Consider the following 27,971-nt stretch of genomic DNA (forward strand, 5'->3'; position numbering starts at 1 on the left):
TCCACATTATATGTTGACCACATTTTTCCTGTCCTCTGATGTTTTATCAGGTACAAGCAGAGACAGAAGCAGATAAGCCTCAGACAGACTCGGGCCAGGACGGAGAACCAGCGCAGAGCCAAAGCTCAGCCTCGTCCCCCTCAGCCTTCCAGGTTATAGCCAACGCCTTCAGGAGGACATTTAGTGTGTCCAATCCCTCCAGCAGCTCCAACACAGCAGTCACAATGTTTGTATTATATTAACTATGTATATTTATCCATAGTTTATTTAAACACCACATCAGTGCTGCTGTGGGCAAGATGTTTCAGTAAAAGTCCATCCATTGTATCAGTCTAAAGTGTTTCTTTTGCTATTCATTTTGTTTGTTGTTTCATATCCTGATTTGGCTTTCTGCTTTACCAGGAGAACCAAACGTGACGGCACCCGCAAACAGAGGCCCATGTCAGAAGGAGCATTCAACTTCAACTCCCTCTCAAGTGCCATGGCTGCAGAGCTGCCCAGAGAAGAGAAGGCGGCCGGAAAGCGTGAAGCTCGGTGGGCGTCTGTAGGGGCAGATCCATGGGGGGCTGGGCGGGACCTACCCTCTCTATTGCAGCAGGTGTCCTTCAAGAGCCAGAGAGACTGTGAAGGGGTCTTCTCTGACGACATGGCCTCGCTGTCCCGCAGGAGGGTTGACCTGTTCTCTTCCCTGAGGCTGAGGAAGAGGGAGGCGTTGGAGAGCGAGGGGAATGACCAGGAGGTTCAAAAGGAAGTCAAGACAATCCTCACCAACCTCAGAAACAAAGGTTAGTGCAGCGGTTCCCAGCTTGTTTGGCTTGAGATCTTTTAAAGGTACAATAATACATTTTTGCCACATGGGGGAAACAAAATGTAAAAACAACACTGACATATTATCAACTTATATAGTTGATATGGCCAATGTGTATTTTATGTGTAATTTATGCATCTGGCAGAAAGGCGGCCACATTGTCATCAATTAGAAGGTGTGTTTCAGTTGAATCAAAGTCCGACATTCCCTCTCCTGTTAGTTCTGTTTTAGTTTTCACCAACTCCTGATGGAGATATCTGGTTCTTTAGCTTCTAAATGCTTCACCGTGTTCACCAGCTGGTAGCTAACTTCTTCTGATTAGAGCCATGAAGGTTACATATAGAATTTTTACAGCTGCCTGCTGTAAACTGCACTGATGAGAGCAGTTTGATTGAACTGAAACAGTAAAGTTGTAGGCCGTAAGACCAAAACAATGACCCCCTCCCCTCCAAGCCTGTAGGAGAAGCTATGGTGGCTGCGAAAAATGCGAAAAGCCCTCTCTAGAGCCAGTGTTTGGTTTGTCTGTCGTGGACAATTGTAGAACATGGCGGTGCAACATGGCGGGCTCTGTGGAAGAGGACCCGCTCACTATGTAGATATGAAGGGCTCATTCTAGAAAACACGAGGATTCTTATTTTCAGGTGATTATACACTAATTAAAACATACTTATGAATGTTATAATGCATTCCAATTGCTGCAGAATTTAACCCTCAGGTTTATCATGTCACCCCTCAGGGTTTCACAGGGTAATTTGGTTCAAGTGAGAAGTGATTAAAAAAGGTGTTTTTGTTCCTTGTCCTAATGGGGTTAGAAAGAAACATGAAAAATGGCCTCTGTCAAGCTTTTAATGGTGTTATGATATACCAGGTGTCATGTATAGATTCAGACCATAAAATATTTAAATATTTTAGTTATTTTCCATAAAAATGGTGGTATAGTGACTACAGTTTCTTAACTATTCTCACTTTTTTTATGTTTTTGTTGTTGATTTTTTTTGTTTAGCCTCCAGTCAACAGAACCTGGAAGAGCCTTCCTCCACTGATGATGAAAATGAAAACACAGCATCTAATCAAAAGGTTTCTAGACATCATTTGTTTGTACTGCAAGTCTGCATAATGCAGGGACATGTTAACTCTATTTGCATGTGTGCACAGTTTCTGAAATGTTCTATACCTCTGGTCCCAGCTGTATTCAGAGAGACAGAGGAGGAAGCAAGAGAAGACGGTGGCCCAACAGGCTAAAAGAGAACAGCTGAAGAGGCTTCACAGAGCTCAGGTACGATTGATTCTTATTAGATGTGTTTGTGACATTATGTCTCTTAATATGGCCTGACAAAAAATGTGAAAAAAGAAATGTTCAGTGGGTTACTGTTCCTCGAATCTGAGAAGAATTAAGAGGTCAGCTAACTTTGATACAACTCAAGTATATGGTCAGTGCAACTGCACCAAATATGTAATTATTATGGCTGGCTCAGTTTCTTCAGATTTAACAAATTATGTCTTAATGTCTGTGTGTATATAGTCTCACTCATCTAAATCACCCTTTGGGGCTGTAAAAGGGAAAATCATCTCTGGATTTAATCTTATCTCCCCACATTAACATAATAGTTTGACATTCTGGCAAATATGTGTTTTCGCTTTCTCGCCAAGAGTTAGATGAGAAGATTTAAACCTAGATAAGAGGTATGACGCTCAAGCCAGGTGGCAGTTAGCCTAGCTTAGCATAAAGACTGGAAGAAGGGGGAAACAGCTTGCCTGGTTGTGTTCAAAGGTTAAAAAAATATTTGCCTTCCAACACCTCTTAAACTCACTAATGAACATGTTATATCTTGTTTGTTTAATCAGTGCAAAAATCAATATCTGCCAGTGACTACTGCTGAAGTCATGTGAGGTTGCCAGGCAACCAGCCCAAACTCAAGAAATGTACTGCACCCGGACAAGAAATAGTTCCAGCATTCAACTTCCCATAAAAGCACCAGTTGTCCTTTTTACATTTTAGTTTTGGTACAAACAAAAGAAAGAAAAAAGAACTTTAGAGGTGCTGGTAGAATTCATTTATTTACGTAAATGTTAGCCCTGCATCCAGTCTTACTGCTAAGCTGAGCTAACTTGCTGGCTGCTGGCGGTAGCTTCATATATAGCGTATAGACATGAAAGTGATCAATTTCTCATTTAAGTCTTGACAAGAAGGCAAATGAGCATATTTCCCATAAAGTCGTATTATTCCTTTAAATTCTGGAGTTGCATTTAGGTAAAGGCAGAAAAAACTGACTAAAACACAGATCTCCTAAATACTTAGCATGTTGTTCAGAGAAGGCTGGATTCACATACAATGGCCAAACATTTTCCTCACCTCCACACACACCCAAATACTAAGAACAAGATATCTGCATGATAAAGTCCTTCAAACCTTTAAAAAATGTGAACAGTTGTCTCTGTCTGGGGTCCTCTAATGTGAGATGATACCTCATCCAGCTTTAGCGTGCAGAAGTTTCAAAATCTATAAATTTCATATTTTCTCACATAAATCTATTAGTACCTAGCCACGTGGATAGTTTTGGTAATATTTTCCCCAGGTTTTGAGATACCTGTCTCTGAGTTTCCAGCTGTGTAATGGAGATGGAAAAATGACAACAGGAACATCTCTTTCCAGAGATGATGGTCTGGTTACTCTGAATAATTCATTCATTGGAACTGCCTTCTACCAAAGAAATAGTCCCTATGAAAATGGTTGATGGTGTTTTCTCTGGATTACCAAACATAAAAGGGAAGAGACGCTGCAGCTGAATTCTTTTTGAGCACCACAAATGAAATTTCTTTTACCTCCACTGTACATCAAAACCTCTTGGGATGAGTAGTGTGGGTGAATCAACCCATGGTACCCAAAAAATCTCATGTAGGTCTCTCGCTCTGTGGTTTTGCAGACATTTGCAGATGTTAAGATTTAACAGTTACATGATAATGATCGCTATTGATCATGTGTAATTACGTCGCATTTTTGCATCACCCAGACGATCCAGAGACAACTGGAGGAGGTTGGAGAGAAACAGAGAGATCTGGAGGAGAGAGGAGTGGCCATAGAAAAGATCATAAGAGGAGAAACAGGTACCGGACAATACACACACACACACACACACACACACACACACACACACACACAGGCCTGTACCTTACAAAGGTATTTGGCCATGAACAAGACAAAGCTATACATTTACCAGCTACTTTTAGTGACAGAATTCTGACCGTCAACACCTTGGTTCAATCTTGGTTTACAATACAGTTCAATGGAATTCCACTGTGAAAGCCTCACTCATGTTTTTTTTTCTCTAAAGGCCATTTAGAGAAAAGCAGATCATTTAGAGAAAAGCACTGCCTTGTAATCCCGGTCTGGTTAAAAGCCTCTACATACAGTTGATGGCTGTACTCACAATAGACAGTGAGACTTCATTGTTGCCTTATCTTTTTACAGTGCAAGGCTTTGTTTGTGTTCTAGTGAATAGTGAGGTCTTGGCAGGTCAAGGCTAAGCAGATGTCCTCTATATGTGTGCGTGTGTGTGTGTGTGTGGTTGAGGTTTGATTCCAGTGTGAAGTTTCTTTTTTTATGGCTTTACATAATTAATGTGAAATTCTCTTGTGCTTCCTCTTTTCTAAAATATGTTTCCATCCTGCCTCTTTTCATCACTCCTACATTCATATCTACCTCCCTCTCTTCCTCCTTCCAATCCTTACCAACTCTCTTCTGTCTCAACCCTTCAATGCTTCCTTCATCCTTCTCCTTGACCTCCTCATTCCCTCACTCCCAGAAGAGTCTCAGACAGATGACAGTGACGAGGCCCAGCTTTATCAGACCTGGTTTAAACTCGTTCTGGAGAAGAACAGATTAGCGCGCTATGAGTCCGAACTCATGATTTTGTAAGTGACTGCATCTGATCACACAGAGATGAAAGACTTGTACAAGAAAACAAACATTTTATTACTGGCGTTTCAATTCCTATCACTCACCAGTAGAGGTCATCCAATTTTCTCATCTCTCAGTGCTCAGGAGCTTGAACTGGAGGACACTCAGAGCCGTCTGCAGCAAGATCTCCGACGCAGAATGGCAGTAGAAGGTAAGGTTGGACACATAAACTGGGGTACAAAAGTCCACATTAAAAATCGCTAATATTTTCATGTACACCTGGAAATAATTAGAAAGGTTGAGGATTGAGAAACATTTGAAAACACAAGAAGTTTTGACATGTCAAATGAAGAAGAAATATACAAGATTCTGCACTATTTCTAGGTCAGCAATCAAATTTAAGGAAATTTGTGGCATTGACTAACTTAACTCCTTTGTATAAAAGGTCAGATTTCCTTGAGTTGTATCCCTTCCATTGAATCGTTCAGATGACATTCAGGTGGATTTGATCTACTCATCGGAGGCTTATTCAAGTAACTCAACCTGCAACCAGTGTTCACCTGTTATAAATATGGCTGTGCCTCAAGTTTTCAGCAGATCACTGATTAGCAAGTAGCATTGTGATAGTGAGAAACATGGAACTTAGTGAAAGTGTCACAAGTCAAATTGTTATTCTAAGCAAAGAGGGCCTTTCTCAGTGTCAAATCATGGCTAGACTAAAGGTTTATAAGGGTTAGTGCATGGAACTCTAAAACGCTTTGCAGAAACTGGATCAGTTGTATCCAAAGCACGATCAGGCAGAACAGAAGTGACCACAACATCAGAAGATCAATACATCAAGCTTAGTCCCCTGAGAGATAGAAAAGCAACTTCATCACAGATACAGAATTTGCTAAATAAAGAACACAAGACAAGACAAAAGAAGGCTGTCTTGTTGTGGTCTCAGAGGACGAGTAGCAGTTTCTAAACCACTTCTCTGGAGGGGAAACAAGGCCAAACACTTGGGGTGGGCTAAGGAATACCAGCATTTCACAGTGGATGACTGGAAAAAAGTCCTATCTACTGATGAATCCAAGTTTGAGATTTATGGCAGCAACAGAAGGGTGTATGTAAGGAGACAAACAGGAGAGAGAACGATACCGCAGTGTATCAAACCCACAATGAAACATGGTGGTGGGAATATTCAAGTCTGGGGGTGTTTTGCCGACTCTGGAGATGGACACCTGCACCGAATTGCCTCCACCCTTCTCAAGGAGAACTACCACTCCATTCTTCAGAGACATGCTACACTCTCTGGTTTGCATCTTTGTGGGTTTGCATCATTCATACTGCAGCAGGATAATGACCCCTAACACACCTCAAAGCTTTGTAAGAACTACTTGAAGACCAAAGAAGACCAAGGAGTCCTGACTGTCATGGACTTTCCTCCACACTTACCTGAGCTCAACCCCATTGAACATTTATGGGGGCACTTGAAGACTGAGAAGGCAAAGCATTCTGTGACATCACAGGAAGCTCTTTGGAACGTGGTCAAGTCATGCTGGGATAACATGGGCCATCATGGGTCCATGCCAGCTCCAGTGCATGCTGTCATTAAAGCAAAATGGGAATATACCAAATACTAAGATATTCTGAAATTCATGTACATTTTTCAAAGGTTCAACTTTTCACTCAAATTGTTACGCTGATATTATCATTTGTAATGAAAAAATGAGGAAACAAATGCAAAATAGAAGTATCTCAACTAGTGGTCTCAGACTTTTGGACCTCACTGTTCAATCTGCTAGTCAGACTTAAAAGTACTCATTCCTAAATCCCTGTACCCTCTTTCACTTCACTCCAGATACAAAGAAGAGCGCCTCTGAGCTGCAGGAGGAGCAGGGGATCCTGTCTGAGATCATGAGGACGGTGGAGAAACGAGACATGTTGGTGTCTATACTTGAGGAGCAGAGGCTGAAGGAGAGGGCTGAGGACAGGGACCTGGAGAGCCTGGTGCTGTCCAAGGGCTACGAGTTCCACTGGGCCCAGGCGGATGACAGCTGGGGGCAGGAGAAGCTGGAGCAAGATTTGAATGTTGAGCACCTCGGTGGTGAGGAGCAGGATGGATAGGGAATGGTAGAAAAGTACTGCAAGGTTCTATGCAAGACTAATTTAAAGAAACAACCACATTAGTTTGTATCTGGTTTAGTCTCATAAAGCTACAAATCTAGAAAATGCAGTGAGAATGGAAATTTTATGAAAATATAGGTGTATATTTACCCTAAAGAACAGTATGAGGCTTTGTTTGGTCTCAAATTGTGCTGGTATTCTGAGCTCAGAGAGGAAGAATGGAAATGGAGCCCAGCCTCAAAACTGAACTAATGACTTCCTTATAGCCACGAGGGCTAATAACATCTCTGCCATTAAGGTTATGTGACCTCTGTGCTAAGAAGTTTAATCTGCATTGCCCAGGCTGACACTGACCTGGAACTGGATGCAATATGCTAAAGCACTTCTAATAATGTGACTAACTGCCTTTTAAATGTATGCAAACCTCTTAAAGCAAACTGACTGCCTAATCAACAGCTGCTTTATGTGGTGGCTTTCCTTTAGAGTGGAATTATTACTGTAACACTGTACACCATCACTGGATATCACATGGAACGACTCCTCACTTTTCCTGAAGTTTCAACGTTTTGCACAGCATGAATTGTTTTAAATTTGTGTCATAAATCCAGAGATGTGCTTGATGTAATTCATTGTTAGTCACTTATGTGTGTGAGTGAAAGCTCCCTTGTCAATATTATCAGTTGTTATTTTTTCACTTTGCGCTGGAACACTGTCAAATAAAATTCTGTTGTATTTACACACAGACACAAATGTACACAGGAGAACTGCAGTCAGCTGGTAAGGTGGACTAATGCCAGGTGGCTTAAAGTTTATCATTTTTACTCTGCTGTGATACAACTTACCTGCTTTCACTAAAACAACGTAATTCAACACTGTGTCACGGGGCAGAAAACAGCTGCTGCACAGGTTGAATTTTTTATGCGTGTTGCACATCAGGCCACACCCCAATCAGTGATGTTACAGCCCCTGTCTTCCATTAGCTGTCAACACAAACCAGCTGCTGTGACGTAATCGATTGGGGGCGTGACCTGAGATGCAACACCCCTGGAAATTTTAACTCCTAGAGGGTGGCTGGCTGTCCTGTGCAATTGAGTGTGGAGTTAGCTTGTGAATAACTACTGTCAGTAAAACTGTGATTGTTTTGTTTTACAGCTGGTTTTAACCCAATGTGTATGGGCTGTGAACCAAAATAGTAGGGTTACCTCTGAAGCCCTCATGAGAAGATGAATAATTTGTTTACATGAGTTTTTATCCCAGGAAAAGCAACCATACTTATTATTTGGTTCCTGGACTTTAAATGTTGTTTGTTTGTGTTGTAAATTAACAAACACTGCATTCAGAATAAGTTATGTTATCATGATTAAAAACTGCAAATTGATGTGTGTTATGTTTCTACATGTTTTGGTTTTATGCTGCTTTCGTCTTTTTAATTGAAAAGAGTCTTTAATAAAAATGGATTTAAAATGTTTCGTGTTATAATGGCTTCATCATTTGTTATTCAGAGAGGTTTGGATTACACTATATTGTAACATGGGCACACTATTAGTCTTTATGTTGCACACACAAGTTAAATATAAATTGTATGAGAATGGAGAATTTATTGAGCCAAGTTGAGTTTTTTGTTTTTTGTTGTTTTTTAAATACATTTTTGGACGTATATTTTATTTTGCATTATGCGCCAACATGTGGCCTCAGACCTCGACGAACAATAACAAAAATGTCCCACAGTGAAAACCTGAAGTGCTTAATTTATTCATAATGTTGTGCTATCATTGAAGCACTGTGTGAGGTGCCTCTTTATTTCTACTGTTAGGGCCCCGTCCCTCTCCTCCTGGTACCCCTCAATTAGCAGCTGTGCCTCCCGAGTCCGAGCACCGGGGAGTCCCCCCCCCCCCCCCGTGGCCAGCCCGCTGCCTACTCTCCCGGTCCTCCTCCAGAGGAGGAGGGGCCACTTACTCCAGCCAACTTCGGGAGAAAATGTCTGGAATTCCGTTTCCGCTTTAGGGAGTGGACGGTGATTTTTTTTTTCTTTTACGAACCAACTTTCATTTCCACGTCAATTCAAACAACTTTGAGTTCACTGTCCCGGATTTAACTTTCCGTTACGACGATGGCTTCCTCACCTCAGAAGTCCCCGTCCTCTCCGAAGTCTCCGACGCCCAAATCTCCGTCTTCCAGAAAGAAAGATGATTCTTTCCTGGGAAAACTTGGAGGAACTTTGGCAAGAAGGAAAAAAGCGAAAGAAGGTAAACAGCTAGCAAAACAACGAGCTAGAAACTAGCAGAACCGTTGCTGGCTCGTGCTACTCTACAGTTTTCAGAAGATGAATTTATCACGTTACAACAATATTTCACATCGTAGCCGACAGCTGTGCAGGAATAATCCCTGACAACACTACTACGCACTCTAATTTTAAATAGCCAACACATTTAACAATAGTTTACATTTTTAATTCAGCTTTGAACACCAGTTTGAACCACATGATACAGTCCACAGCGCGTGTTTGCTTGTGTGTGTTTTCCTGGCCGCGGGATGACTGTCTCCATGTAAGGTATTGAACCCGCTACTAGAGTAATACGTGAGGAATGAGGCACAAGTAAACACAGGCCCGTCACAGACTGAGGCAACCCCTGCTCTCACTAACACTGTGAGACTTTTAACAGCAGTAGCAGCAAAATACTTGGTTGTTTCTTTTATTTAACAAAAGGATAATACACAAATTTAGGTAAACAGTAGCAGCATTACAAATCAGATTTCAGTAACATACATATGAAGAACTTAAAATGAAAATATTTAAAGGCAGTTCCATTAAATAAAAAAACAGTACCTATAACGTAAGAGCCAAGCCCTTCTCCAGCTTATGTTCTCCAGAAAAACTTGCCTCTAGGTACAGTTTTATTCTTTCTTTGAAAAGTTTAGCGACTATGCTCATTGCTACACTTTATATCTCTTAGTTCACATCCATCCAACATTAGTAAAGGCTGTGTTATATTATTCCTACTTTAACATAAGTGGCTTTTCACAAGTTGAATTAATTCATTTGGGATAGTACGAGTTAAACACTTAAACTTATTTGTTTCTCATTGGGAAGGTTGCTATCCACAGCACAAAGGGTCAAGGGGGTCAAAGGTCAGAGGTCAGGTTCAGCAGCTCTGAAGCTCATGAGGATTCACTATCTCTTCATTTCACCCCACCTCCCTCTGTAATAGTTCATAAACCTCGCTATGTTGCATTTTAACTACCAAGAATGTGATTTAAATAAGAACACTCCAAAAGCCTCTTTTAAAATGTCTAGTTCAGTTTACAGCCACGCGAGGGTCGCTTTGGAAATCCAGTTGTCTTCAGTGAGCCTGACATTCATTGCTAAAGGCCAGGTTTTATCATGGAATGAGAAAGGTCTCTTTCAATTGGATGATTACTTTGTGTCATTCAGGGTTACTGTTCCACAGCTGAGCCCCATTTTATATCGTCTGCATGCAATCACATTACATTCATCCTGGCTCGATACGCACTCACATATACACGCTGAGTGCGATGTGTAGGATGTCTGCAGTGTGTTCCATGATTTGATGGAAAATGTGGGCTGGTTGCTCTTGTGTTGATCATTGATTAAATTTAAGTCCCTGTGACGTTTATGGCAGCCGCTGTGTGTGCAGGGGAGAGAGGGGCCACCGGCTTGAACGGGAGTAACTGCCAGATGAGAAAAGGAAAAAAAAGACATAACGGGGGTTTGGGATGAGAACGGGAAAGATCCAGGATGGGGAAGAGATGGTATGAGGAGAACCGAGAGAAGAGAAGGTCAAGAGGTTCGACATAGGGATGTGCAGTGTCCGCTGCACACAGATGGACACCAACTGTGTGCAGGGAGGACATGGTGCAAACAGGAAATACATATTTAATTCTATATCCTCTGCGAAAATAGAGCAAATATAGACTTTATCTTGGGGTCGGGTGTTGCAGTATAGCTCAGCCTGAGGAGGATGAGCTGCAGGGGAGACAGCTGATATCCTGCTAGCCAGGAGAGGATGCTTGAGACTAGGGGACGGAGACAGACAGACATGGGCTGTGGAGCGCTCTGCCCTCCAGGTAGGAGACGACACCGGCATGCACTCTTTCCTCACATGTAGACATCAAACAGAAAGCATGTTTCCTCAAGGATGCATCTGTTGACGTGGGTTTTTATTATTACCCTTATTTAACCAAGTGGATAGATGCATGATTTACGACACTGAGGGGGAGGAGTGATGCGCAGTGAGCTCCACCATGCAGGACACTGAGGACGTTTGTGGCTCCTACTCAGTAATGACATTAAATCAAATCTGCACTGAACATATACAGAGTGTTAATGTAGGTGAACATTTTGTTTTTTGACAGTGGAACTGATGCCAAACAATATCATAGCAGTCTTGACATCTCAATATGAACAAATAGTTGTGAGTTGGCTGAGTTAATACCGTGGTCATGTAATGTATGAAGCCACCCACCGTACTTCCTCTTACACCCAACCCAGGTTTCTACATACTTGCTCATCCTTGAATAGCACAAGTGACAGTTACGGTAATATCAGATAGTGTTAATTGGTATGGTGTTATTGTATAACAGCTATACCCCCAAATGAGTCTGTAAATTGCCAGCTATAGGCAGCAGCTATAAAAGGGTTTTATTTCCCCTTTTTATGCACCTCATATGTCAAATATGATAATGATTACCCATAACCAGAAGATGTGGGGATGATGTGCCCACACAACGTCCAACCCTGCTGTTTGAGTTAGTACAATTAGTAAATGTGTGTTCTATTACACTGCACATATCCTCCTCTGATATTTCCACATTTAGCTCTGGTTCCTGTTTTACTTTGATTTATAGAGAAGTATAGTCTCTATGAATCTGGAAGCCCTGATACAGTTTTAAGATGATACTTGGAATTGTCTCTTTACATTCTCCAACCAGTACACTGATCATTGTGGAGCACTCACAGTAGACCTGCAATGATTAATCGATGAATTGATATATCGATTAGTTGCCAACTATTAAATGAATCACCAACTATTTTTATAATTGATTAATAGTTTTGAGTCTTTTTTTTTTTTTAAATGACCAAATTCTCTGATTCCAGCTTCTCAAATGTGAATATTTTCTGGTTTCTTTAGTCTTCTATGACAGTAAACTGAATATCTTTGGGTTGTGGACTGTTTTGGACAAAACAAGACATTTTGAAAAGAAATTCCTGCTTTTGGGTCCCAAATAAGCCAGTCCAGAAATTAAATGCCTCATTCTGACTCGTATTGTTTTACAATTTAAAAACCTAATTTTCAGACTTTCTCCCTCTCTTGAAGAAGTTTATTTTCTTTGTTGCCTAACACAGCTTGATTCCTCATTTACTTCTATATCTGTGCCAGTCGTCCTTTATCTCTACTTGGCTGAAGTGTTTTAAATCTGACTCCCAAATAAACCTAGATATCTATGTATTCCACTCTGAAAACTCAGTCTCTGGGATCCTTATAGGGATGGATTAAAAAAAACAAAACAACCCAACAATCTTGCCAATTGACACCAGAGCACAGTGTGTAATAAGTATTTCATTCTCCTGTACTTTGGGACCACTGCCTGCAAGTGTTTTCATTGATTTCCATAGTAAAACAAGTGGAGAATAATGGCACTTGTGTAGTGACTGTCCCAGCTGTACTTCGTGAAAATAGTCCCCAGAGTCATGCTCTGCTGCACACAAACAAGAAGAAAGCCTAATGCGTGCAATGATTTTGTTCAATTTTATGTGTCACACATTTCAAAAACTATCAGAAAAAAGGGGAAGCGACTTGTTATGTACTTGAGTAGAATTAGATATTGTATCTGGTAGACTGGAGGTGGTAATGTTGGGGGAGTGGGTGGTAATTTATAGGATGAAAAGAGTGAGGCATGTGTCACTCTACAGGAATATTCTCATACACCCGTGTGTGATGTGATATGTGTGCGTGCTAGCATGGACATACATGCAAGCACTTGTGGATGGTGTTGATTAAGAGGATGTTGTTCCAGTGAAGGCAGAGAAATGCACAGGATGTTCACTCTATGCTCTCAGCACACACACACACAGACACAGACACACACACACACAGATCGGCAGCGATCGAGCCTCCTCAGGTATCTAACACACTGAGAAGAATGGCATGCTGGGCTTCTATAAAGCCCGCTGAGAAGCAGGAAGCCACACTGCCCTGTGTTTGTCTGACGTCAAGAGGGTCTCAACGGAGGGTCTGCTAATGGTTGTTTGTGGAATCGAGGGAACATTTAGGGAGCCGTCCAAACTACTGCTGGAAACTGCCAGTGATTATAGTTCAGGGAGACGTTCTGTCTTTGTCTCAGCTGATCTGCTGCTGTGTGAGCTTCACAGGAAGACGCAGAGACTTGTTCTGGCTGCATGTTTAGCTTGTGGTTGGTGAATAAACATTAACTTTTGTCACTTTACTTGAGTTTTCACCTCTTCTTTAAATAATTTGTGGAAGTCATTCAATGATTAAATAAACCTTGAACACTCTCTGGTTTTAGCCTCTCAGACATGACGTTGCTTCTTTTCTCTGTTTTCTCACCGTACATTGAACATCTTTGGATATGAGACTGTTTACAAAATAAGCACTTTGAAAATGTCACTTTGTGCTCTGCAAAACTGTGTTGGGCATTTTCACAATTGTTTGACCTTTTCATAGACTAAATGAGTAATCGATTGATTGAAAAGATCAACACATTAATTGATGATGATTGTAAGCCATAATTACAATGAACACAGGCACCGTAGTTTATTCTGAGTCGATCCCACATACCCCATCCTGGTCCTTTGTTGACAATAAAAATCTTGAATAATGCCAGTCTCATCCTTTTTTTAAAGTTTGCATCAAAATTCACAATCCAAGGAGTTGTAGCCGTGTGTGAATGTGCTTGACATCACCTGTGATTTAAATGAATGTAATATAATGTCTGTACCTCTTTACTCCAGTGTCTGAGCTTCAGGAAGAGGGGATAAATGCCATCAACCTTCCTCTCAGCCCTTCTCACTATGAGCTGGACCCTGAGGACACCATGCTAGGTAAACACTCACAGACCCTGTTACACATGAACTGGTGTAGTTATAAAAGAAAGTTTTGTTTTAGTTTGTCATTGAGAATTTATTTATTTATTTTGGCAGGAATTCACAGATTTGATTTTATGTTTCATTTAGTGATGATAATTATACCGTTTTACACTATGAGACTAAATAAAAGGCACCACCGAGTCATGAGCTGTAACAAATGGTTCATGACGTACATGTGTAGTGTTACATCTTTTACAATAGTAAGTTGATGAGAAATGTTTCTATGTGTGTGTACAGTCTGCTGTGTTCATATAAAGCTTGAACTTTTATCCCGTTTCTGTTCATCCGTTAGAGGAGAATGAAGTGCGCACCATGGTGGACCCAAACTCCAAGAATGACCGCAAACTTCAGGAGCTCATGAAGGTTAGGTTTGATTTTTTTTGTTTTGTTTTGTTTTCCATATTCAGATTATTATACACACACACACACACACACACACACATATAGTATGTGTGTGTAAAGGTATAGATCAGTTTTCTTTTTTAGGTTTTGTGAGTAACCAGCTTATCACACATGTAGCACTATCAGCCCTGTAAAACCTGGCAGCATGATTCTGCGAAGCGAGCACACATGTAAGGATAGATGAGCAATCACTGGAGTCAAACAGGCAAATTCTCAAGGAGAACTTGTCTCCGACTGTCAGAAAGCTTAGATTGGGGCAATGATTTATGTGCCAGCAGGAAAGTGATCCTCAGCATATCGCCTAATCAACACTAGTATGCCTTCCAAAAAGTCACAAAGTCCTTGAGTGACCCGGCTGAAGCTCAGACTCCAGTTCCAATAAAATCTGCGAAATGGCTTGAAGCTACCAGGCAGACAGCACAGACCTGTACGAGTAAACCTAGAGCTATAATTGCTAAAATATATTAGCTTTCAGTATTTACTCTGGGCATTAAATGTGTCACTGGATGAGAAGTTCATTAAATGCAAAGATAATTTTGAAATAATATAGGAAGTTGTCAGTGAGAGTAATTTGTCTCCAATTCTGCCTATGTAGGTGTTGATCGACTGGATAAATGATGTCCTGGTGGGGGAGCGGATCATTGTGAAGGATCTGGCTGAAGATCTGTATGATGGACAGGTCCTGCAGAAACTATTTGGTGAGGAGTTGAACCTTGGATTTGACAAAAAGGGCAAATTATCATAATCAAAAGCTGTCCTGGACAGTAAATCTATGTTTTACAAATTTTCACTTCAGATTTTTAAAAATGTACACTGACTTCCACCTAACTAAAACGAATGCAGGCTAACACAACAGCCATGCAATAAATCCTACCTTCATGGAGGTTATAATGGTCAGTTTTTGCTGGAACTGTTTCAGAGGTGTTGATTCAACTTTATGGAGGCTGTAGTTTTACTTGTTTGAATTGCATGGTCTTATACCGAGATGTGTTTCTAATATTTTGTCCCCCTCTCACCCATTAAGATAGTTGTTTTTTTAAAGTAAATTATTCATCTTATTGATATTCATTTGTGTGTGTGTCACTATCTTTGCCTTTGTGTTGTTCTTCAGAAAAGCTGGAGGGTGAGAAACTCAACGTGGCGGAGGTGACCCAGTCGGAGATCGCCCAGAAACAGAAGTTGCAGACTGTTTTAGAACGCATCAACGACTCGCTCAAACTCTCCACCAGGAGCATTCGCTGGAATGTTGACTGTAGGTGACCTAATGGTGATAATACAACATATATTTTGTTCACATAACTAATCCTCTTTAGTCACTTTAAACACAACTTTAATACTATAATCCATAGTTGTTTGTATAGTTTCACATACTATATTCTCCCTAATGTATTTTTAAATTCAGATTTCTAGCTGTATGTTTTTATAACCTACATACAATCCAGTGTCAGTTAACTTGATCTTAACACTCTTTGCTGCTACAAAGACTTTTGGTCTCGTTCTGTTACTGCACCTCTTGAAAAAACAGATTGCTGAGATAGTTATCTGTGACACAGCTTGCGTAGCAAAAGTTAAGAGAGTAAGCATCGAGTCACAACAGCACGATAAAGATCTGTCATCCCTACATCACCCCGCCAAGATCAGCAGCGATTAGAGATCTGAATTGCTCGCCATAAACTAAAAATAGAATGATGTGTTGAGTACACTGTATCAGTAGGTAAACAAGGATTTACATGTATGGACTTTTTTTATTTTAATTCCATCCAATATGCTTTAAGAAGTAAACAATCGAAAGAGATTCCTACAAGTAGAAGTGGAAATGAACATCCAATGGAATACACACTTAGCATTCAAACGAGCCTCTAATGTAAATTAATGTTTAATGTAGATTAGCAACTGATTCCTTGCAGCTCAAAGCAGCATTAGAGCAGATTATATCATCTGATATTAGCTTCTTGCAGATATATTGCTGTTGGCGTATATCAGCAGATACGTAACAGGAAATTGCAGTGTATAAATGCCGAGGTAGTTAACAAACACTGTCACAATTACATGCTGTAGTTTGTCCACCAGAGAGCACTGACAAGTTAGTTTTTCAACTGCAATGTGTCCGGCTCAGTACATGTCTTTGTCACAGTTCTTTGAAAGACTCATTTAAGATATCCTTATCAAAATATACAATATATCGTTGATCAAGTCTCAGACTGATACGCTGACATTTGTTTAATATAATTGTAATTAAAAAATGCAGCCACATAAAAATTCTATTAAAAAAAACAGTTTGAAAATATTATCTGTTATATACAATTTTTTTGAAGCTTCCTGCATGCTCTTGAAAATAGAATACAGAAGAATGACGTGCTGACAGTTTGACAGCACACTGATTGCCTTAGATGTAACTAATAACAGCGTCCGCATTTGATTTAGATGTGTCGGCTCAGGTCATGTTATTTACACCTGTGTTTTTCCTGCTATAACATGTTAAAATGTTTGCTGTGAGTAAGATATGTAGCTGCTGTCATGAGAACCTTGGGCTGTGTTAAACTTATGGGATAATAATACATTTCAGACAGAAAGTTTCCTAAATAACACACAATAGTAGGCTTTTTGTAGATCTATCTTTTAATATCTCATTGTGTTATATGTATTAAATAAATCAAGCTCTGAGCATGACTTTCATTGTTCCTTTTTTGCATGTAGGATACTAGCTACATAAAAGCTAAGATCTCCACTTAAAGGATTTATGTCTGGATGGACTCGTGTTGCCGTTGGATTTATATGCTTCTTATTGAGCCGCAAGCTTTCAGATTGAGAACAACAACAACCAATGTAGTCATGCATGTCAACAGAGCTCTCCACCTCTCCTTTGATGGCACTCATCTTTATCTGGGAGTAATGATAATTACTATCAGGCTCCCAGCGCACTGCTTTTTGCTTACATCATTACCTGTAACATATATATATGAGAGAGAGAGAGAGAGACAGACAGACTGAAAAGGTTTGAGACAAATAACACAATAGATTTTTGTGAGAATGGTGCACTACAGAGAGGCCACAGCAAATTAAATTTATTTCAGACGAAATTATATGAAATTCTTAAATACACCTTTGGTAGAAGTTTGTCCTTGAAAGCTATTCGTGTGAGATGTCTTCAAAAATGCTAAAGAGCTCAGTGAATAACATGGAATGTAATTAATTTTGCTGTCCTTTTATTTGAGGAGCTTTCTTTTAATCAATTCTCTTTTATTTGTTCCTACTTTCATCCCCCATTCACAAGCCTCAGAAAAACACTTGCTCCTGATGTAACTTATTAGGATCCTCTTATGCAGTGAGGATCTAATAGGTTTTATGAAGGCTTTTAGCTTGCTCTCTGTCATTTGCCATTGCCATGGGGTACAATCAAAGGCTTGCTTTAGACACTTAATTGATCCTGATTGTTTTGTGTATCCAAAGGTAAATCCTATTTGTTCAGTCTCATGGTTCGGATGACTAAAGACATGTTGCTCAGTATGTCTGACTGAACAGGCTCTTTGTGTTTGACTTTATGCTGCAGACATCCACCAGAATTGGTGGATGTCTGTCTTTTGTTCCTTACAAAAGCTTGTATTCATGTGTTTTTTTATATATATATACATATGTCACTTCAAGGTAACTTTTGGCATCTTGTGTTGTATTTACTGTTGAAGGTATGTGACCTTGCCACATAAAACTTTTAATTCTAAATTCCTAGAGGGGTGGAAAATAATTGAAAATATGTGGCTTTTATTTTGCAGCCCAATGTCTAGAGTTAATTGCAATGATGATTTTAAAGAATCCCAATGAATGGATTTGAGACATTTTAAACTAGATGAGTGCTGTGGGCACAACAGTAGCAGTGAAAGCAGGTACTCTGCATTCAACATTGGATATACCAGTAAACAGCAGATATATGAGGAAAGTTTAATAATGATGATTTGACACTGTCTCTGTCTTTCCCCACATTAGCCGTTCATGCGAAGAGTATAGTTGCCATCCTGCACCTGCTGGTGGCGCTGTCGCAACACTTCAGAGCACCAATCAGATTGCCAGACCACGTTTCTATTCAAGTAGTGGTCGTCCAGGTGAGTGTTACATTGGTTTTCGAAAGCCCTCCAGTAAGCACTTACAGTATGTGAGATGTCTTGTGTCTTTATTGAGAATGTCGGTTTTATAAGTCTTCACTGCTTGAATTAATTTGCATTTACATATCATCCTCCCTTTATGGCTTTCAGAAAAGAGAGGGCATCCTTCAATCCAGACAAGTTCAAGAGGAAATAACTGGCAACACAGAGTAAGTTGGCCCATTTTTACACCTCACAAGGCATGTGTTGCATTTAAACGCAGTGTTGATAGACATTAATGCTGGTGCAAAATAGAACACGTCTCTGCAAAACATTGTACCTACATTGACAAAGAAAGATCAAATGCTATTTTAAAGATCTTTTGAATGTTTTTCTTCTATGACAACACAACCATCACACTCTCCCGTTTAAGATTGTGTAGATTCACCTTGCTTGCCTAATGATACACTGGTATCAATATATGATTTGTTTATGAATTGCAAACATAAAAAAATCAGAAGTTGAAACACTTATTTATGAAAGCTGTGTTTTTTGGCTGCATTCAGAAGATCTAGGACAGCCTTCACAAAATTACGACAAATAACACATCAAGCATTGGATATCGTTTTTAACCACGCTAGCGGCATGACTCTAGGGATGACAATGTCAGTCTGTTGGTTTGGTCCAGGCTAAAATATGTCAACAATTATAAGATAGATTGCCACCAAATTTGGTACAGACATTCATGTTCCCCAGAGGATGAACCCTAAAAAACATCAGCATGTTAGCATTGTCATTCTAGGCATATTAGCTATGATATTATGCTATTCGATTCTTGTGCCAACAATACCTGAATTTTGGTACATTTTGGTACTTTGGTTGAACAAAAGAAGTCAAATTTCTCAAATGTTAAATATCTGAATATATACAGCCATACAGGAACATTGCCAAAATAAAATGAAATCTAAAACAAAATTATGAATCTCAGCAACTGGTTTTGGTAAACTTGCTGCTTTTTCCCATTGGTTTGGTTTTATTTCACACAAGAAATTCAAGTGAACCAAAAAGCATCACTACAAACCACATGAGAACATTCTCTCCCCTCATTGGTTAGTTGTGTCTCAAATGGGGAAAAAGAGAGAAGGTCCTGAAGAAGGTTCTCTTGCCAAATGCAACATACCTCAATTCACTCTCAGGCTGGTTGCTAGCAACGGTTGATTTCCCAGCATGCAAAGCACACCTGGCTATGGGAGCCATTTAGCTCAAACTTGCAGAGTACAGCTAGTTGTCAGGTCAGACGAACCACTCCAGAATTAGATTCTGACCGGACTGAGACCACCTCTTCAAAGCATCTCGTTACAGTTGTTGTTTGATACCCGGCCCTACACACAGCCTGTCGATAGAACTCCCAACTGTGGTGGGACTTGAAACCAAAAACCTTGTATATCTTCCCTCTGCAAACACAACTGTTCAGCCCACGGAGCTTTAAATAGACTTTTTTTTTTACTTCTACAAGAAATATTGTGCAATTGTTAACAGACAACCATTGTATCTGAACAAGAGATGTGATGGCACCTTTAGCTGAAGAATTAGACTATTTAAATCACACACACAAACACACAGACACACACACACATCTCGCTCGCTGTGAGGCTGTCCTACAGCCTGACAGCAGCAGCAAGGGAGATAACAGCAGGCCAGCTCACACGAGCACACACATTTTGTCATGGTAGATAGATACACTGTTAATAATACACACACACACACACACACACACACACACACGAGGCTCTCACAAACACTCACATGGTCACAGTGGAAATATGGTTATTACCACACCACCAGGACCATTGCCCAGACCTGCCTGCCTTTGCCATCACAGATTACACCATGAATATGTGTGTGTGTGTGTGTGTGTGTGTGTGTGTGTGTGTGTGTGTGTGTGTGTGTGTGTGTGTGTGTGTGTGTGTGTGTGTGTGTGTGTGTGTCAGTGCCTGCCATTTCTTGCTGGCCTGCCCACTGTGATATCTCTTCCTTGGGGACACTCACACTGCAGCGTCTCCCTCCCTCCAAAACCACCTGACCCTTTCCAACAACAATATCCTCCAAAGTACTAACATTGTAATAATAGACAAGAGAGGCCCTCCATTCCCATAGAAAAGCTGCATGTACACAGCAGTCTTCATTCATTGTATTAATACCCAACAGTAATGTTCTGCTGTTGAGATTACTGCATTGTGCTATAGTATGTGGTCATTGTGAACATCCCAGTGATGATACCCAGGTTATTTGTATACCCGAGGTACACCTGTGTTTATTGTTCAGCAAATTATGATACCATAACTACGTCTATTGTTGGTAATCCCTCCATCCTCCACATTCCTCTGTGATTGAATTGGAAGCACTTGTCTTTCATTATCTCATGTTTTTCTATGAATATTCAGGTGTGAAATTGTCAATAAGCAGAAGCGGCCTCTGATTTGTGCATTTGACATTTTCTCTCTTGTTCCAATGTCTTTTCTCTTTTTCACAGAGCTTTCTCTGGCAGACATGGTATGTACTTATGAAAGAAGAGTGTATTTTCACATATGACCATATTATCGTCCTTTGTTTGATTAATTATTTATTTTATGGATTCTCCACAGAACGCGATGCTTTCGACACCCTGTTCGACCATGCTCCAGATAAACTGAATGTCGTCAAAAAGGTATTGAGGCTTTGCAGTGGCATCACACATTTATCTGCCGTGTCTGTCACCATCTTGGGGACCCAACAGAGTAATATCTAAATACATAAAAATGGATACAGAGACTAAACTAATACTCAGAATAGCCTTTTTTTAAACCTCCTTTTCTTACTTGACACAGTAATCTGAAAGATCACCTAGCTCCGCCTCTTCCTGCCAGCTAAAGCAAGCCCCTCTAAAGCTGCAAGTAGTAGAAGTCCTTCCTCACAAAAAGTGATTTAGAAATGAGTAACGTCCTTTCATGGTAGTAGTTTCCTTGACATGTTAGATTGTTGACAAGTCGGCCCCACCTAGCTAATTTAAATATTGAGATCCGATCACAATGCTTGGTTTCACCCACTGACTGCATACAAATATGGACGTAATAACAGCTCCCCAAAAGTGAAGCCAAAACATCTCGATCAGCCCCCTGGTGGCTGGCTGTAGTATAAGTCATAAGTCCCGCCTCTTCCATGTTAGCGGATGGAACATGAGAGACAAACTAAAAATCAAATAAATTTTCCTAAAGATGATTTCTGTCATCTTAGGTAGTTCTCATCACGCTGATGTTCGTCCAAGTGCTCATTTTTCTGATAAGTTTGTTTTTAATTGACTATATAAAAAGGAGGTGTGATGTCATGATTGACAGCTGTGACAGCCGCTCTCAAACCTCCATCAGAAGTGTGCAGACTCTGATTCCAAATGATCTCACACATCAGAGGAGACACAGTGACACAGAGCTACCAGTCAGAGGAATCTGTCACTGCAGTCCAAACACAAGTCTTTTACAAGTTCAAAGGCTACAGTAACCTGTGGACTGTCAGGAAATGCCAGAATCCAATCACCCTCATCTAAGTATAACAGATGACATTTTACTCTCAAAGCAACCTATTCTATTGTTTGTTTTTTCTCAAAACATTACTATTTTTTAATTGAATAATTATGACTTTGTTCTTGAAATATTACAGCTTAATTCTTGAAATCTCAGATTATTTTTTTTGTCTGACAGTGGTCCTAATACTCCATCATACCTCCAGAGCCACAGAACACATTATACAACTGTTTACAAATAGTGTCAAGAAGACTGACGTTCATGTGTAAAAATTGGTGGAATGCACCTTTAAAGGCACATGTATTTTTTAGCTGTTTTTGTCCAGTGTTGAGGACCTCTAGTATGGCTGCATGGAGGCAATAAGGTGGCTTTAGATTTGTGCCTTTGTGTTTATGTGTATGCTTGTCTTGTTTGAGATGTCACCAGTTTTTGTGACAGATACTCTTCTTTGTGGTTTCTCAGACATTGATCACGTTTGTGAACAAACACCTGAACAAGCTCAACCTAGAGGTGTCTGAATTGGAAACACAGGTACACACACACGTACACACAAGAAAAAAAAATCTATGCAATTTATACTATATACTGATTCTTACATACATAACCTGCTATTGCTTTTATAGTTAAGCCTTTTGTTGATGGAGTCAAACAAAAAACATTTTCACATAAAAACATCCATTTTAAATCATTTAAAATATATATTTAAATCTGTAATTGAGATTTTAGTCTGGTTGTCTCAAAAATAATCAAATTTAACATTGTTTCCAAGCCTGTCTGCCATTTTTATTATATTACCTGTATGCAGTGAAAGCACACAGTTTGAGTGTGCTGCTGTCTCAGTTTGCAGACGGTGTGTATCTGGTGCTGCTGATGGGGCTGCTGGAGGGATACTTTGTGCCACTCTACAACTTCTTCCTCACACCAGAAAATTTCGACCAAAAGGTAAAAGTGTGATGATTTTTCTAAATTCATCAGTGAAAAATGTCTATACAAACTTCTTAAACCGCTACTTCAACATAATCCACTACGCTGCACTTAATCTGTACACTCATTTTGTTGTTTTAGCCCAAATATGGCTAATTTTATGTCTACCATTTATTGTAACACGGTTAGCTGTTTACCTTGTCTTCTCTTGACAAACATAAACAGCTGACTACAATAGTGACATGCAGAAACTGTATATTGCTATATTTTGCTAAACACTATATTTCCAGTTCAGCTCAGTAGATTAGAAATGAACAGTGACTATAAATGAAAGTGCTGACTTGAGCTTTAAGGATGTTTGGTCGTGTTAACATCCACATGGGTTGAACACTGTAGGAATGGAAGCACTTTTTTTTATCCTTGGTAGGTATACATACAAAGGGCTACAGTTGTTGACACTGTTCTTGTGTTGTGGATGTAAACACCCTTTAAATTAAAGCTGAATGTAGACAATTTATTCTAATAGTCAGTGTTTCACTTCAAATCCAATGAAGAAGCCACAACAAATGATTCTGAATACTTTTTCTTACTGTTATTCCTAGTGAATATAAAAAGCTACTGACGTTTGTTAAATAAATACAAGAAGAAACACAAATGCAAGAGTTTCCTGCTGTGTTATGGACACTGTAGTTGTGACCCCAACCACGTTAACATATCCACTCTTTTCTTTTAGAGATCCCTGAGAAACAGGGCCGTAACCCATCTTTGGTCCCGCCTTTATAGTTGAAGAAACACTCTTAAATCAATACTCCATTTCTGAGGAGCCTCATGCACAGGGGGCCGTGACTCTACCCTCTATAGCTTGATAAATGCCATCCGTTTTCCCCAGAGCCCATTGAGTGCGGAGCCATCTCTCCTCTCATTGGCCTCTGTAGTACTACGGTATTCTGAACAGGCAATCTGCAGAGACACCACAGTAGCCTTTTGTTTGGGTCTTGGCCAGCGGCCCCTGCCAAGCTGCGAAGCAGAATGGGCATCAGTGCTACAATGTACACAACTACACACACAAAAACACACACAGATACTCCTGGCCCGGAAGAACAGGCACCAGCCCCACAGCATCTGTAATCTCCTATTGCACAGGGAAACACTGGAGTGGCTTAGGGGCTCAGCTCTATTACTGCGTGCGTGTGTGTGTGTGTGTGCGTGTGTGAGTGAGTGTGTGTGAGGGCCTAGAGGCCTATCGATGATTCACCAGGGGTGGCCTGTGAAAAACAGCACAAGGCATCAAGAAAGCTCTCCTGCTTCTGCTCAGTAGATCTCTACTTAAGGCTCATTCTCTTCTTCTCTTTTTTACTGTATTAAATGGCTGCGGTTGCGCTTTTCCACACAATAAGCTCTTGTTGGGCAAAGCTTTTAGTACTTCACAGCAGGGCAAACACACACACACACACACACACACACACAGATACAATGAGCAGAGAATAGAAAACATCTTTCAATTATTTCTCTCTTCTCTTTGATTAGTTTTCCTCCTCTCATGCAGGTTTTTTTTTTTTTTTTTTTTTAATCACTCATGAGTCAGAACTGCGTAGACGTCTTTGTGCTGGTTTCTTCAACAGAACAGCGTCTCTGCTCGAGGCCCTCATCTAAATGCACTGCGACTGAAAATCTAAATAATTCCACCTTAAAACGGTCACTGTCATTTATTGCATCCACCATAATTGTCAGTTTTCTGGAGAAACTTAATAAACCTCATATCTCCAGCATGTGTGTTTCTCCTTCTTCCAACTGGATAAGGAATTATAATATAAGTGCTCTCTGCTTACATGAAATCATAGAATCAAAACTTGTACAATGTTATGACATGACAAATCTGTCTGTCAATGACAGTATCACGTCCCTGGAGTTAGGAGGTTTTTGAGTGGCACTGGTGACATGTATCTATTGATAAATGAGGGAGCAGAGTGTTTGTGCAGCTGCTGAAGGCTTATGGTCTTACAGAACAGAGCCGTGTTGTGTTTGCAGACACAGGACTGCGGTAGCACGATTTGAATCGACCCGGAGCGCACAGTTTCCACATTCTCTTATCAGCGAGGAGTTGTATGTGAGGTGTATGATTTGTACTTTCCCACCTGCACCTGTGTGTGTAAAGTTTATGTTGATTGTGTGTTAGAGGTATTTGCACAGTAGTGAATCTGTCTCCCTTTGAGTTGTCGTGTATCCTAACAGACTGGTCACTGTCTCCGCAGGTGCATAACGTGTCCTTCTCCTTTGAGCTGATGCAGGATGGAGGTCTGGAGAGACCAAAGCCCCGGCCAGAAGGTAGGACGCACATTTACCACGTTTTTGCCTCGTCAGACATTGTGAATATTAACACAATAAACAAGTGAAAATGTGCCTGAACAGAGGCAAATATAATTTTGTCACATTGAATTTTACATTTGAAAATAGTGTTTTTAGAATTTGCTGGATTGCAACTTCTTCAGACTTTTGGTTGGGGGGGAAAAACATTTTAAAGCTGCAATAAGCCATGTTTTTATATGAACAATGAGTCAAATGACTACATCTGATGTGGGAGGTGACATCTGTAGTGACAAACCCACAGAGAATTATCACCAGACTCTGCACTTTCCTTCAGTTCTACGGAGCCTTTTAGAGTTTTTCAGTACATTGTTTTGGTTTTACAACCTGCTACTTTACTGTTTTGTTTCAGTCCACAATAGGCAACAGTATTCACCTTGCGGTAATATGAATCTGTATCCAGACTGTATCCAGGTTGTCAAAACAGGAGAAGAAGCAGTCTTGACTCCATCCACGAGTATCTTGACTATACAAGGCGTTTTTGCTGCTTTCTTGCTAGTACCTTAGCTTGCTAATTGGCTAATGGCTGCTACCTCACTAGTTTAGAACAGTCGCTTGTGATTACATATTTCCACCTACGTAGTTGTTTGTGGATTGACAACACAATTGCATTTACACTTGTGTTCAATGTGGTCACAACGTGTCCGTGACCACCTCCGGAGGTGGTTTGGCTGATTGGATTACAATCCATCCTCAGTGCCTCTTGGGAACATTTACACCTCTACTTTCATGTGGTATCCGATTGCAGTTTGATCACTCAAAACGCATTTTAATGCAAGGTGTAAAGGGTGTCTCTCATAAACCCACTGTACACAAAGTTAGCACTTAGCTGGTGAACATAGTGGAGCATTTAGCAGCTATAGAGTCAGATATTTCCTTCAGGAGTTGGTGCAGACAAGAGCTGCAAAGATATTAAAAATTGGGTATTTTCCAGGTGGACAGATAAACAACTCCTAATGCTAACATTTTTGAAACAAACATGTTTGAAACAACAACTTTATAAGGGGATACTGTGTCGAAAAAAATCAATTGATGCAGTTTTAAAAAATAGAGGGAAAGTTAGAACAATGGAAACCATGTGCTTCCAAACATCTAATATACAGGATGTTTGTAAAATTAGTCAAAGAAAATTGAATCAATTTTTACAAAATTTCTGTTTAACTGAGGTCATTGTTCATGTGTGTTTTAATCAAGGATGTTCTTGATCAACAGGTCATACTCAGCAAAATGTTTTAAAGCCACAGCTCCACAGAGGCATCAGAATAAAATGACCTAGAAATAGAAAATAGCAGAAAATAGTTTTTTAGCAGAGCAACATGACTGACATTGTAGGTCCATTGTGGCCCACTTTTTATTAATGGCATTTAATAACAAAAGGGAATAAACTAAAAGGTTCTAAAAATATTTGTGGAGTTGTGTGTCACATGGATTTCCACTAATCATATTTCAGCATCATAGCACAACACAACAGCACAAGTACCTCTCAGGTATCTGCTGAATCTTGTTTGCTTAAGGAAATACTGGGCCGGTGGATACAGGCCATTAAGCTGTAGAAGAGGCAGCAATGTGTCACAGTTTGTTGCAGCTGCTCTTGTTTATTGGACTTCATTATACAGACAAGACCTATATTGTATCTGATTGTACTCTTCTCTTCTTCTGTTTTTTCAGATATAGTGAACTGTGACCTTAAATCAACCCTGCGTGTCCTGTACAACCTCTTCACCAGGTACAGGAACGTAGACTGAGCGCCACGTGTAGCAAGAGGGAACACTTTTTACCATGGACCACACGCTAAAGCTTAAAAATGTATTTTTTCATTGTAATCATTGTAGAAATCTGTTTTTTAACAGAATGCATGCATCACATTTTGTTGTACCACACACAAATCTTTATTTTTTAGTCCCTGCAAAGACATGTGCAACAAATTTACACCAGCCTAAATGTTTGGCTTTTATTCGGGCATTGCCATACAGTCCTACAGACTTATATTAATTAAATGAGATAGCTAATGTTAATCTGAAATCAGAGAGGTCATTCTATAACATCTTTTGTTACCCTGAATAGCTATCATGGAGGGGAGATTTTAGATTAACAGCATTTGTATCTTTTAATTCAGAAAAGAAAATGTTAAACTGTATTTATTGTACATTTTGATACACTTGTTCTTTCTTACTTTTCCAGCAATTTCATGTCTTTATGTCGTGCCTTTATTTAAACATGTGAACACCCTAAGCTCCCAATACTTGACTTTGGGATGTATGTGCTCCCCAGTTGTCTTAACGCTCCAGATTTCCTTTGTGGAAGAACATTTGACATATTTGACCAAAGCTTTGTTGTATTCACACTGTAAAACACATAAAGGCTTTACTCAGCAGCAGCGACTTAATATTTTGTCTCCCTGTCTTATATTTCATAATGTTTCTTATTTTGAATTGAGGTACATCGCCATTACCCTTATAATCACTATAATACATTATATTTTTTAACACACAATAGATTTCACTCCATTCTGTAAGACAAATGAAATTTGACTGAATATTACGTTACAAATTGTATGTAGTGTTCTACTTCCAAGGCAATCTGATTTCCTCAAACAACAAATGCAGTAATGATCAATTGTTTGGGCTGCCAACACATTCTCTATCATGTATCTATTTATGTTTTAATGCATTATATCCAATAAATTGTTCAGTCCCAGAATACGGCT

At 39.9% G+C, this 27,971-nt stretch overlaps 2 protein-coding genes across 3 annotated transcripts in view; both read left to right on the plus strand.

Moving 5' to 3' along the window:
• The window catches only part of mical2b (microtubule associated monooxygenase, calponin and LIM domain containing 2b), a 67,602-nt gene extending 59,321 nt beyond the window's left edge, over window positions 1–8,281 (plus strand). For both annotated transcript variants that reach the window (XM_042411181.1, XM_042411182.1), the window contains 8 exons: window positions 51–226; window positions 403–785; window positions 1,812–1,885; window positions 1,995–2,084; window positions 3,820–3,913; window positions 4,612–4,720; window positions 4,844–4,917; window positions 6,550–8,281. In XM_042411181.1, coding sequence (XP_042267115.1) covers window positions 51–226; window positions 403–785; window positions 1,812–1,885; window positions 1,995–2,084; window positions 3,820–3,913; window positions 4,612–4,720; window positions 4,844–4,917; window positions 6,550–6,815 — 1,266 coding nt within the window. In that variant the 3' untranslated portion in view covers window positions 6,816–8,281. The remainder of the gene's footprint in view (window positions 1–50; window positions 227–402; window positions 786–1,811; window positions 1,886–1,994; window positions 2,085–3,819; window positions 3,914–4,611; window positions 4,721–4,843; window positions 4,918–6,549) is intronic.
• Window positions 8,282–8,723: 442 nt separating this feature from the next.
• Window positions 8,724–27,964, plus strand: parvaa (parvin, alpha a). The gene is made up of 13 exons (XM_042412472.1): window positions 8,724–9,061; window positions 13,807–13,896; window positions 14,234–14,304; window positions 14,939–15,041; window positions 15,455–15,595; window positions 18,325–18,440; window positions 18,591–18,649; window positions 20,953–20,972; window positions 21,065–21,126; window positions 22,439–22,507; window positions 22,817–22,918; window positions 25,153–25,225; window positions 26,933–27,964. The coding sequence occupies exons 1-13, from the start codon at window positions 8,926–8,928 to the stop codon at window positions 27,007–27,009; spliced, it is 1,119 nt and encodes a 372-aa protein (XP_042268406.1). The 5' UTR covers window positions 8,724–8,925; the 3' UTR covers window positions 27,010–27,964.
• Window positions 27,965–27,971: the final 7 nt, after the last annotated feature.

The sequence above is a fragment of the Thunnus maccoyii genome, chromosome 5 (assembly GCF_910596095.1).
Source record: "Thunnus maccoyii chromosome 5, fThuMac1.1, whole genome shotgun sequence".
Taxonomy (NCBI): domain Eukaryota; kingdom Metazoa; phylum Chordata; class Actinopteri; order Scombriformes; family Scombridae; genus Thunnus; species Thunnus maccoyii.

What these genes read in the sequence shown, in the direction of transcription:
- parvaa (XM_042412472.1), top strand. Translation starts at nt 8,926, where the DNA reads ATGGCTTCCTCACCTCAGAAGTCCCCGTCCTCTCCGAAGTCTCCGACG. An exon ending in TTCAAGTAGTGGTCGTCCAG is followed by an intron (nt 18,441 to 18,590) that starts GTGAGTGTTACA and finishes TATGGCTTTCAG; the next exon opens with AAAAGAGAGGGCATCCTTCA. An exon ending in CAGAAAATTTCGACCAAAAG is followed by an intron (nt 22,919 to 25,152) that starts GTAAAAGTGTGA and finishes CTGTCTCCGCAG; the next exon opens with GTGCATAACGTGTCCTTCTC.